The sequence below is a fragment of the Dendropsophus ebraccatus genome, chromosome 5, assembly GCF_027789765.1.
Source record: "Dendropsophus ebraccatus isolate aDenEbr1 chromosome 5, aDenEbr1.pat, whole genome shotgun sequence".
NCBI lineage: Eukaryota > Metazoa > Chordata > Amphibia > Anura > Hylidae > Dendropsophus > Dendropsophus ebraccatus.
In genome coordinates, this window is record NC_091458.1 from 34,630,150 (window position 1) to 34,642,512 (window position 12,363).

General features: G+C 43.0%; 1 protein-coding gene across 1 annotated transcript in view; it reads left to right on the forward strand.

The window, feature by feature from the left end:
* SHISA2 (shisa family member 2) overlaps positions 1-11,707 on the forward strand; it is a 16,157-nt gene extending 4,450 nt beyond the window's left edge. Inside the window, exon 2 of the mRNA XM_069969842.1 lies at positions 10,720-11,707. Within this exon, the coding sequence (XP_069825943.1) occupies positions 10,720-11,273 (554 nt within the window). The 3' untranslated portion in view covers positions 11,274-11,707. The remainder of the gene's footprint in view (positions 1-10,719) is intronic.
* Positions 11,708-12,363: the final 656 nt, after the last annotated feature.

Genomic DNA, 12,363 nt, shown 5'->3' on the forward strand with positions numbered 1-12,363 from the left:
GTCTGCTCAGGCGAAGAACTACAGAGATGCTTCCCAATAAGCCCAGTCATTGTGGGGTGGTGGGGAGCCAGCGCCCAGTATTGTATGGGAATGTAATAAACATTGTATCCTGATGGTGACTGGCATGAAACATTAACCCTTAGATGACCAGATCTTCCTTTCCGTTTTATGGATAACATGCTTTCCATTATAAACACTTTCTCTTATCAATATTATACCCTTAAAGGGATTGTCTTATAAAGATCCCTAGTAATGCATATGGAAGTCGTAGAAGGGGTTGTTTAAATCCATAGAGGAATGCTACTAGGTTAGAGCAACTTCAGCAGGGTCCATACAGCTCACCCATGTATGATATGGATGGCCAAACTAATATTTAAGTAGCTATGGGTAATAGTACAGTTCCCTGAATCAAGATAGGTGAATATCCCAAGATTTGGGTTCATTTCTCTTTGATCTTGGTTTGGATCCCGATTTGAAAGTGCCCCAATTGCCCATGCAAAGTATGTACAGGAGCAGGGACACTTCTCAAAAGACAGGAATCCCTGCTCCTGTACAGTACACAGAGCTGCTGGGCTGGGTGCAGAGTGAGTGTACAGACCAGCATACTGTATATAGTGAGTGGAAGCTGCAATGCATACAGCATGACTACTTACCCCTAAGCCTCTCAGGGTAGAGGATGAAGGACAAACCAAATCACAAAAATTTGGGATACAAATCAGAATTTACCAAATTAGAAGATTTTCGGAAGAAATGTAATTCATGCCTTTGGTGATTTCCAGGGATTCAGGGCAACCATATTAACAATAACTATGATTTGAGTTAGTACCATTGCTGATGTCTTTAAGGACTGGACTGTATAACTCCCATGTATGCCGAAGCAGCGGGGACTACTCATACCTAAGCACCGAAATATTCCCCCACCATGACCTCATTGGGGATCTCAGCTCCTCGGCCCCACATATATTATCTCCTGGACGTTCCTATGATGATTCACCATACCATACCAACAGATCTGAAGGTAGACATAGGATTGAAGAGTTATACAAGGCTTTGCAGTTCCAACCACTGAATCACAGTCTGATAGGAAGCGTTATCTCTTAGTCCAAGCAAACCGCTTGTATCTGTCATTAGAGACTGTGGAATAATCCTTGTATTTACTATGGAATATCATTAATAACCTGGTGACTAATTGATGTGCTGACAATCAATAATACAACTGATAGAGGACGCTGATGGGTCCAGGGGGTCCTCAACTTATTGGATTTGTCAAAGCACCAGATAACAAAAGTAACAGATGATGTAAGATTAGTGACTATAGGAAGGAGGGATGGAGTGATTTATAGACATGTTATATAGCTGTAAACCTACATTTCCTGTCTGGTAAAGTCCTAGATGTCGCACCCTCATGTTTGGTCCTTGCATAGACCTGATATCTTCTATACTGATTTGCAGCAGGTTCCATTTACTATATTGAATAGACCCTGTAGGATCAGCATCCTATAATCCTGGTCCCATGTATAGGGAATACTTTCGCTCCTGCCTTGACATTAGAAGGTGATAAGTGCTATCACTGCCAACACCAACTGGTTATTCCCTACAGAAAGGTACAATGTTCTTGCCCAACATTTGGAGCTCGTGGCAACTGCTATGGCTGTAGTTAAGGTCCTCATGTACTTTGTATGACCGTCTGATGAACCCAACACTGGTAGGTGGTTTGGACGTCAGTATAAGGTTATAGCAGCCTGCCAACTCTCCCTCTGACCCCTTTGTTCTCAGAGGGATAAACTAGTACTAGAGCAGTTTGGCTGCAGCTTGCCTTTCCCCATAGAGACCTAACATTGTATTTGGGGGGGGGGGGGATATAACTGTCAGCCGTACCATCATTTGTCCAATAGTTAGTGAAGAGATTTGGCCATGGAACCTAATATAGTGATAGATTCTATTGTCATAAAGTGATTATACTATATAAGACTGATAGGATTCACTGACTTGGTAGTGCTGGTTTAAAGCGGCTTTAAATATCATACAATAATATGAACAATTCCCTTACATAATTATATTATGAGTGAATCCCCCTTAGCAGGTAGGTGTCTCTCCAATAATAACCTTACAGGATCCTGGAGGGAAATGCTATTCCTCACCACTACCCTGTAGGTGTCATCCTGAATCTTATATTAGGTAATTGCTAGTGAAGTACTTTTAAATTTCCTGCATATACAGTAATATGAGGGTAATAGATTCCATACACATTAGGAATTTGCTGCGGGTGCCCATTTTTTTATTTTTTTTAAGCCTATGACCTCTCTTCACACCTGGTTATTAGAGTCACTACACCTTGGTGTCAGCCGCCAGTTCTTGGTCCTAACATCGGTATCAGCACTGGATAATGCTATGACATCCCTAATGTTTATTATACACCGTCATAGCTTTTATTTATTTATTTTTTTGCCAACTTCTCAACTTTTTGCATAGGGATGAACACTGATTTAGAGCCACCTTAACATCTCTGATTTACATACTGACAATTTCATGTTTTTCTTAAAGGGATTATCCAGCGCTACAAAAAAATGGCCACTTTCCTTCAGAGATAGCACCACTCTTGTCTCCAGTTCAGGTGCAGTTTGCAATTAGGCGCCATTCACTTCAATGGAACCTAGTTACAAAACCAACACTCAAACTGGAGACAAGAGCGGTGTGTCTCTGAAAGAAAGTGGCCATGTATTTGTAGCGCCGGTTAACCTCTTTAATACCTTTGCTATGTAAAACAAGCAGTCATGGCGGCAGGATACCTATGGAGGGACAACCCTATCAGTGAGTGTAATAGGCCTTCTCTCCATGGAGGCTACTGCACCAGTTCCTCCTATGTGATCTGTAATCTGTCCCTTCCATTGGAGCCATCACTCCTAGGCCTGGGCCCTATGTATAACTAGGACATCCACATAACAGACTGTAGCTATTATTAGGTATGGGATGTGCCCCAGAACAGTTGTTGCATCCTTTGACACCTGATCATTCTCATCCATTAGCAGTCTGTGTACTGCCAGTAAATGTCACATTTTACCACCCATTTGTTATGCACTTTGTGTTTTCCAACCCTTTAGTTGTCCCTTCAGCACAGAGTACATTGACGCCGTCTGTAGGTGCAAAAAATGTCTTCGAAGGTGGCTTCAGAGACTAAGGCCCAGATTTATCAAACATGGTGTAAAGTAGAATTGGCTCAGTTGTCCCTAGCAACCAATCAGATTCCACCTTTCATTTTCCAGGGAGTCTGTGAGGAATGAAAAGTGGAATCTGATTGGTTGCTGAGCCAGTTTCACTTTACACCAGTTTGATAAATCTGCCCCTTATGTTCACACATACAGGATCCGCAGCAGATTTGATGGCACAGATTTGAGGCTGTGTTCAGTTGTTTAGTTACAATCTGCAGCATGAAATCTGCTGTGGATCCTGTGAACGGACCCTTAGGGGGGCATTATTAAGTCCGGCGTTTTTTACGCCGGACTTAAAAATGCCCCCCCTGCTCCGGCGCTACGGAGATTTATGTAGAGGCGGACTGCCTCTACATAAATCCCGTGCGCGCCGGTGCGCACCGCCGAAAACCTACGCCAGCTGAGGACTGGAGTAGGTTTTCCGCGTATATTTGGGCGGAACGGATGGTAAATCGCGCGGACTCTGAGTCCGCGCCCTCCGTTCCGCCCACTACACGCCCCCTTTCCGCCCCTCTGGCGCACTCGGCGGAAAGTGCCGATTTGCGAATATTTTATTCGCAAATCGGCCATTTGCATATAAAATAATACACAAATCGGCACTTTCCGCCGAAAATCATCCGTTCGCAGGATGATACATGTGGCCCTTAGTGTTTTGCTCAGGATCTATAAACTTGTATGTCCCATGAAATAACAACCGTGGAACATGTCTGTGATGTCCCTCTGTTATTCCTTCTGGAAATGTATAAATTATTCAATACATATTACCGTATTTGCTTGTAAATAGGGTCTGTCCCTACACAGCATGGCGCTGAGACTATGTATGGAGTCTTCCTACTGATAGGGGGAACACCGTTTTTTTTTATTTATTAATTTCCATGTTGAATAATATAGAAAGTGCACAATGCAAAGATGTTAGAAGCAGATGTGAAGAAAGTGTAGTGGAGTATTTCTCCCATATTCTGGGGTCATATACTCTTCCTGTATTCCAGCTATATGTTCAGGACCCCACAGGCTGATCACAACAACTGGCCGGTGTAGCCTGTGTGCTGCCTATAGAGTTACTGCCTTGTTTCTAAAACTTATTTTGATTGATTGGGGCAATTTGTAGGTAGAGAAGCAGGCAGCCAAGCGCTTCTCTCCCTGTATTGCTGCAGTAGACTGCTACTATAGTAAGTCTATGGAGGCTGTCTAATGGCCAGCTGGAGAGAGAGATTTAAAGTAACCCTGTACCCACAATCTGTCTCTCCCAAACCACTTGTACCTTCAGATAGCTGCTTTAATCCAAGATCTGTCCTGGTGTCTGTTCGGCAGGTGATGCGGTTATTGTCCTTAAAAAAACTACTTTTAAACTTGCAACCCTGAGCCAAATGGCCGTGGCCTACAAAGTCTGTGCCCTAACTTTGCACCACCTCTCCGTCCCTCCTCCCCACCCTCTTCATCATTAGGAATACCACTGGAACATTTTCTCTTGTCTCAACATTACACAGGTGCCTTAATGATCCAGCCCATGTTCAGTATTCACACAGGTGATGAATAGGAGACAATCTGCTTGGAACATTCCTAATGATGAGAAGGGTGGGGAGGAGGGACAGAGAGGTTGTGCCAGCCTAATGCATACACAACCTAGGCCACTCCCATAGGGCACGGGGGTGCCAGTTTAAAAGTCGTTTTTTAGGACAATAGCTACATCACCTGCCAGACGGACCCCAGGACAGATTTGGATTAAAAGCAGCTATCTGAAGGTACAAGTGGTTGAGGGGGGGGGGGGGGGGGGGGGGGGTCAGATTGTGGGTACAGAGTCGCTTTAAAATCAACTTCAGAAAGTTATATATATTTGTAATTTACTTCTATATAAAAATCTCAAGTCTTTCCATACTTATCAGCTGCTGTAAGTCCCTGCTGACACAGGGACAGCACTCTCTGCTGACATCTCTATCCGAGACAGGAACTTTGCTCTGGACAGTTCCTGTCTTAGACAGAGATGTCAGCATACAGCACTGTGTCAGACTGAAAAGAAAACGTTTCCTGCAGGATATACAGCAGTTGATAGGTATGGGAAGACTGGAGATTTTTAAATAGACGTAAATTATAAATCTATATAATTTTCTGAAACCAATTGATTTGAAAGAAAAATATTTTTGCTGGATAACCCCTTTAATAGACATGCACGCTCACGCACAATGGGTGTGCACACCTATGGGGGGGGGGTAGGAGACATAAGCTGTCAGTCAATTAGTTGTTCAGCCGACATCAGCCTAATGTGTATGGCCACCCATAGTCTTGTGTGCTGTAAAAGCTTATTAGGAAAATCAACACTACAAACTGGAGCGTTTAAGGAATGTGTGTGATGAATCGGTGGGATTAGGGGAGTCTTACCCGGCATTATCATACTACCAGACGGCAGGTTGAACCTTTTTCTTTTCCCTCCTATCCTCCATGGTGATGAAGGGGCTGTAGATGTTGAGGAAGGAGAGGATTATCATAGTAATGAGGATGGCCTCTCATTCTCGCTGAATTACATCCCCCAATGGATCACTCACATAATATCTATAGCCAGTGATCAGTAACTAGCAGGATGCACCATGTTACAGGCAGCTCTCATTGTGGATAGAGGCATCAGATCTGAAGGTTATTAGGCTGGGTGATTTGCAGCAATGCAGTAAAGGAAACATACATAACATTCAGCTCAATAAGATGTCAGACGTCATCTTTTAGATTTTTATATTACTTCTATTAAAAAATCTCAAGTTTTTTTAGTACTTACCAGCTGCTGGATGTCCTGCAGGAAATGTTGTTTTCTTTTCAGTCTGACACAGTGCTCTCTGCTGCCACATCTGTCCCATCCTTTCTGTAGGGTTTGTGCATTCAGGTTGTACTAGGAACTACTCGATTTCCTTTCTGAGTGACCACCATATCTCCAATGTGGGCAATGATTAAACCCAATAGAACTTATAAGGTTATGTTCACACCACATTTGGTCTACAATAGCATGTGCTGGGAATTCCCCCTGGTGCATACAGTTGTCGTAGCCCCTACAGAACATACAGAACAGCTGCCATATAAATAATATAGCTATTGACCAAATGCTTGCTCAGCTGACAGCTATCCGTCCCAATCTCACCAAATGTATGAATGCTTGGCTCAGCCGAGCGGTTATGTCATCTAATTTGAAGGAGTAGGGGTACGCTGCTGACAGACTTCTCTGGAGATGGCTTATCTCCCTGAGAACTAAAGGATCGGGCGGTAGAAATCCAACAAGGCTGATCCTTGGGGATCAGTAGGATCCCATGCACTTTAGATCAGGGATGGGGAACCTTTATTCCCCCAGCTATTGAAAAACTACAATTACCATCAAGCTCAGGCAGCAAAAACATTAGTTTTGGCTGTTCACGCATGATGGGAATTGTAGTTTGAGAAACATTCGTATGGCCACAGGTTTATAGGATGGGTAATAGGGCAGTTGTCTAGGGGCCCTCATCACATAGGGGCATTTTCCTCCTCCGGTCCTCCAAACAGGAGGACACCAGCACAACTGTTGATTGTATACCTAAAGTAGAAGTCCAGGGAAATTTTTTATTAAAGTATTGTATTGCCCCTCAAAAGTTATACAAATCACCAATATACACTTATTACGGGAAACATAAAGTGTTTTTTTTCCTGCAATTACTACTGCATCAAGACTTCACTTCCTGGATAACATGGTGATGTCACTTCCTGGATAACATGGTGATGTCACTTCCTGGATAACATGGTGATGTCACGACCCGACTCCCAGAGCTTTGCGGGCTGTGGCTGCTAGAGAGGATGATGGCAGGGGGACACTGAGGGACACAGGGCACTGGAGGGACACTGAGCATCCCTCTGCCATCATCCTCTCCAGCAGCCACAGCCCGCACAGCTCTGGGAGTCGAGGCGTGACATCACCATGTTATCCAGGAAGTGACATCACCATGTTATCAAGGAAGTGACATCACTATGTTATCCAGGAAGTGACATCACTATGTTATCCAGGAAGTGACATAACCATGTTATCCAGGAAGTGAGGCCTTGATGCAGTAGTAAGTGCAGGGGAAAAAAAGCACTTTTAAGGTTGAGATTTATCAAACATGGTGTAAAGTAACACTGGCTCAGTTGCCCCTAGCAACCAATCAGATTCCACCTTTACTTTTCCAAAGAGTCTGTGAGGAATGAAAGGTGGAATCTGATTGGTTGCTAGGGGCAACTGAGCCAGTCATACTTTAAACCATGTTTGATAAATCTCCCCCTTCATGTGTATTTCAAGAGTATATTGGTGATTTGTATATATTTTGGGGGCAATACAATACTTTAATAACATTTTTTACTGGACTTCTCCTTTAACAGTAAAAAGAGGTGTCAGATTTTCAGCCAGCACCATCCACCAACATTGATCTCGCCCGGTATATGGAATTAGCTTTATAGAAAGTTTGGAAACTCAGACGAGCTCACCATTACTCACAGGCAGATCGTGGCTTTCGCTTAATGTAAGTCTGCCAGTATACATGGATATCTGGTGCAAAGATTGACTGAAATCCATGTGCGGCCCCAGCCCTCCATTTGTTCTGACTGAAGGTATTAGCGTGGACCTTTTGTGCAGGAAATAGAGGAGAGACACCTGCCTGTACCGAAGATCAGCCAAACATATGGTAGTCAGCGGAAAGAATGCCTGTCACACCTACACAGAGAGCAGCCAGCAGCCTCCCATGTGGGACCCCCGATCAGTCATCACACTAACACCCAGCACTTTATAGGATAAACACTTTCATCATCTCACAATTCATTCCCATCCTAGAACATTGTTCACAAGACGTCCAAGAGAGAGGGGAATGAGTGACCTGGAACGCCATACATCTTGGAATTAATCCTGGGTTATAAACCCACTAGTTATTTATATGGTGATAGCTCAGCTCTGGGATACTGCTCCTTCATGGTGGTTCCATCCAAAGATTGGAAGAAAGACAAAATATGGCGATTTCTACAATACCTCTTTGTCATGGACGCTCTAAGTGTATTAAAGGGGAACTCCAGCTATGGGAACTCTATCGTATCTATCTATCTATCTATCCATTATCTATCTATCTATCTATCATCTATCTATCCATTATCTATCTCCTATCTATCTATCTATCTATCTATCTATCTCCTATCTATCTATCTATCTATCTATCTATCTATCTATCTATCTCTCTATCTATCTATCTATCTATCTATCTATCTATCTATCTATCTATCTATCTATCTCCTATCTATCTATCTCTCTATCTATCTATCTCCTATGTCTCTTCTATCTATCTATCTATCTATCTATCTATCTATCTATCTATCTATCTCTCATCTATCTATCTATCTATCTATCTATCTATCTATCTATCTATCTATCTCCTATCTCTTCTATCTTTCTATCTCTCATCTATCTATCTATCTATCTATCTATCTATCTATCTATCTATCTATCCATCCATCCATCCATCCATCTCTCTGTCTTATTTGCCCATATTTCCTCCCATCTCCCATGTACGGCTCCAGGACAGGCATACTGCTAAAGAGAATTGTGGAGGTGATTTTAGCTAAATCCTGTTATTCTCTGCACATCCCAAACTGAGTATTATAGGGATTAAAATACACGGAGTGGTATTACATATCAATATATAGTGCCTTATTCCATATGCAGACGGCAGGGTCATTTCCTAGGAGAAATCCCTCTGCTGTCAGATGACATTAGGAGGAGACGACAGCCAGGCCTTCTCTGCTATAGTCTGTAACGGTGTGGCTCTAAAGACTTTGTATCACTACAACTCTGTGTACTGTTATATATCATTTGCCTCATATATATACAACTTATCTAGTATGGCAAGTGTATACTCATCTGATATCTGTATAGAAGCTACAACTACTAATCAGAAGACGCTGGGAGTTGTAGTGTTCCAGCAGCCACCGGTTACAGATCACCAGTGTATATAGTATAAAGGGGAACATACTCCTTTCCGTTACTTGATTTGTTGCCTTTCCTTGTGGCGACTTTTAATGAAGAAAATAGTTGAGTAAGTGAAATGATCCCACCTGTCTAATGCCCCAAATCCCCTAATCCTATAATTACGCCTCTGGTTCCGCAGGCTGCATTCACTTCAAGGGCTTCCACAATTAGTGGTATCTGCCAGGGGATAGGGCTGCTTGGCCAAAGCAAAAGCATTGATTTACTCTGTAAGCAGCGCTGATCTCCCCTCACTTATATAGATTATAGTGCATATTATAGTGCTGCCCATAGGGGTCATCATTAATATATAAGGTTTGAAGGATCAATATATTTAATCAGTAGCCCAAGAAGAAACCCTCATATACATCCAACATTCATGGCATACGCACCCATAATATAGCCTCTACATTGTGCCTAGAAGCTACTCTGTCCCAGCATGGGACACACAGGCCTATATACATGCATAAGGTCTATAGTCATCGCCATGAATGGCCCATGCGTCCTGCTGTATGCCCTGCAGGAAGTGGTGTATTCCTTCCATTCTGACACAGTACTCTCTGCTGCCACCTCTGTCCAGAGCAGTAGCAAATGCGTGCAGAAAACCTCTCCTGCTCTCCAGACTGGAAAGAATGCACCACTTCCTGCAGGACATACAGCAGCTAATAAATACTGGAAGACTGAAGATTTTAATAGAAGTAAATTACAAATTAAGGAATGTTAGTGTCAAGTGGGTCTCTGGGACCCAAACATTTCAAGATTCTCTAAATCTCAAGATTTAAGGTGCCCACAGGTTGTTGGAGGGGACATTAATGGGAGTTGTATAAACAGAATAGCACCCCAACATTTATTGTATATTCCATGGATATGGCATAAAGGAGTTTTCTGAAAAAGCATAAAAAATGGATATGAAAAAAAATAAAAGAGTGGATACTTATCTCCCCCGCTCCCCTGCTACTCGTCAGATCTTCACCGCTGCTAGATTCTAATGATCTCCTGCTCCCATACACACCAATCAGAAAGCTTTGTGATTGGCTGAGCAGGGAGCAGGACACAGACGTGAGGACCTGACAGGGCGAGCGTCATGAGAGCCAGGGGAGATGAGTTTTCAGTCTTGTTAGTGTTGTAATGCACAAGGAAGAAGTTTTTTTTATATTCCTGCAAAGCCTTCCTAAGCTAAAGATTTTTACATTTTGTTGAAAAATATTGATAAAGGGGTTATCCAGGATTTAAAAAAAGCACACTTTTTCATACAAAAACAGCACCACCCCTGTTCTCAGGTTGTGTCTGGTATTGCTCAATGCAACTGAGCTGCAAAATCCACACACATCCAAACTGACAGGAGAGGCGGTGTTTGTAAAAGAAATCCGCCATGTTTTTTATTAGCCAGGAGAACCTGAATAGAATGGAAACAACAAAAATCCTCTGTTCTTGGGATCAATATAAGATTCGCACCTCCTATAGTTTTATAGCAACCAAAATGAGATTCTTTCTTCTAACCCTCTTGTGTTTTTCTTCCAGTTCCCATCTACGTGCCGTTCCTGATTGTCGGATCAGTATTCGTTGCATTCATCATTTTGGGGTCTTTGGTCGCCATTTGCTGTTGTCGCTGCCTGAGACCAAAGCAAGAACCCCAGCAGAGCAGAGCTCCTGGAAGCAATCGCCTTATGGAAACTATCCCTATGATATCAAGCGCCAGCACCTCACGTGGCTCTTCCTCCCGGCAGTCCAGCACGGCCACCAGCTCCAGCTCAAGTGCCAATTCAGGGGCAAGGGCTCCTCCGACGAGATCCCAAACCAACTGCTGTCTCCCCGAAGGAGCCATGAATAACGTATATGTGAACATGCCCACCAACTACTCAGTGTTAAACTGTCAGCAAGCGACCCAGATGGTCCCGCACCAAGGACAATATCTCCACCCTCAGTTTGTGGGATATGCCGTACCTCATGACTCTGTCCCCATGACCCCAGTGCCACCTTTTTTAGATGGACTCCAAGGTGGATACAGACAAATGCAATCCCCCTACCCTCACAGTAACCCTGAACAGATGATGTACCCAGCAGTGACTGTTTAAGCTGAGCCATTACCGGACACGTTGCATTTTACAGGGCTTACAGACTACTTGCGTCGGAACGGAGACGTCAAATAACGTTATTGTAAAATGCATGATGGTGACAAAAGTTTTTTTTTTTTTCTTTAAACAATTGCGCATACGCTTTTTATTTCATTTTTTTGAGGGGAAGGGGAAACGTATAACTTTACATTGCCTGAGCCAATAACCTGCTTCCTGCTGAAACGCGTGTCGTGTCTTCAGCAGGGAGCAGGTTTACTATATTCTGGTATAGCAGGTATGGGGAGGATTTTTATTTTTCATCCTTTGATGTGTATAAGAAAATAACGTAATGTTAATATTTATAACAAAAAGACAATCATTCAGACAATCAGACGTTAAGACGGTGCAATGACGCGTTTCAGGCCTGAATAAAAAATAAAAAACAAAGATGTAAATGGAATGAGTTTTATAATTAAGGGTTAAAAAAAGGAAATAAATCTGATACAAGCCATGTTAATATGCCTTTTGCTTTAGAGAGGATCTGTCACTGTGGGACCCGTCCATGGATGTGGATATAGGGGGTTGTGGACCCTGGTACCTCAGTCTCCCCGGCCCATTACAGTGTCCCGCGGGGTAGGTCACATGGTATGTGGGAACCTTGTTATGGATTTTCCATTAGGCCTTAAGTTTGTCCCATCTGGAGGTCTGGAGATTCCGACCTCAAGGGTCTCACGTTGCATGTGGATGGCACTGAACCTACACAAAGTATTACTGCCAAAGTCGTGCCACCATTGGCCACCACGAGTAGGAATGTTTTTAACCACAATCTGAAACTACACTCTAAGAAGTTTCCTTCACATCACATCAAGATCCTTGCCCTTGGCATAGTGGTTTACTATATGTCCAAAGTGTCACACCTGGGGTACCTGTACAGTCAGCCCTCTCCCATCATAGTTAAAGGCCTCACCATGACAGATTTTCTTTTGGAGTTTTACCACAAAGAGGTCAACCAATGAATAGGCATTTCTGGAAATATATTGTCTGATATATATATATACATACACTTACTAATCCCCACATTCTTTGTTTTGCCCTTGGCTATGACCATCTT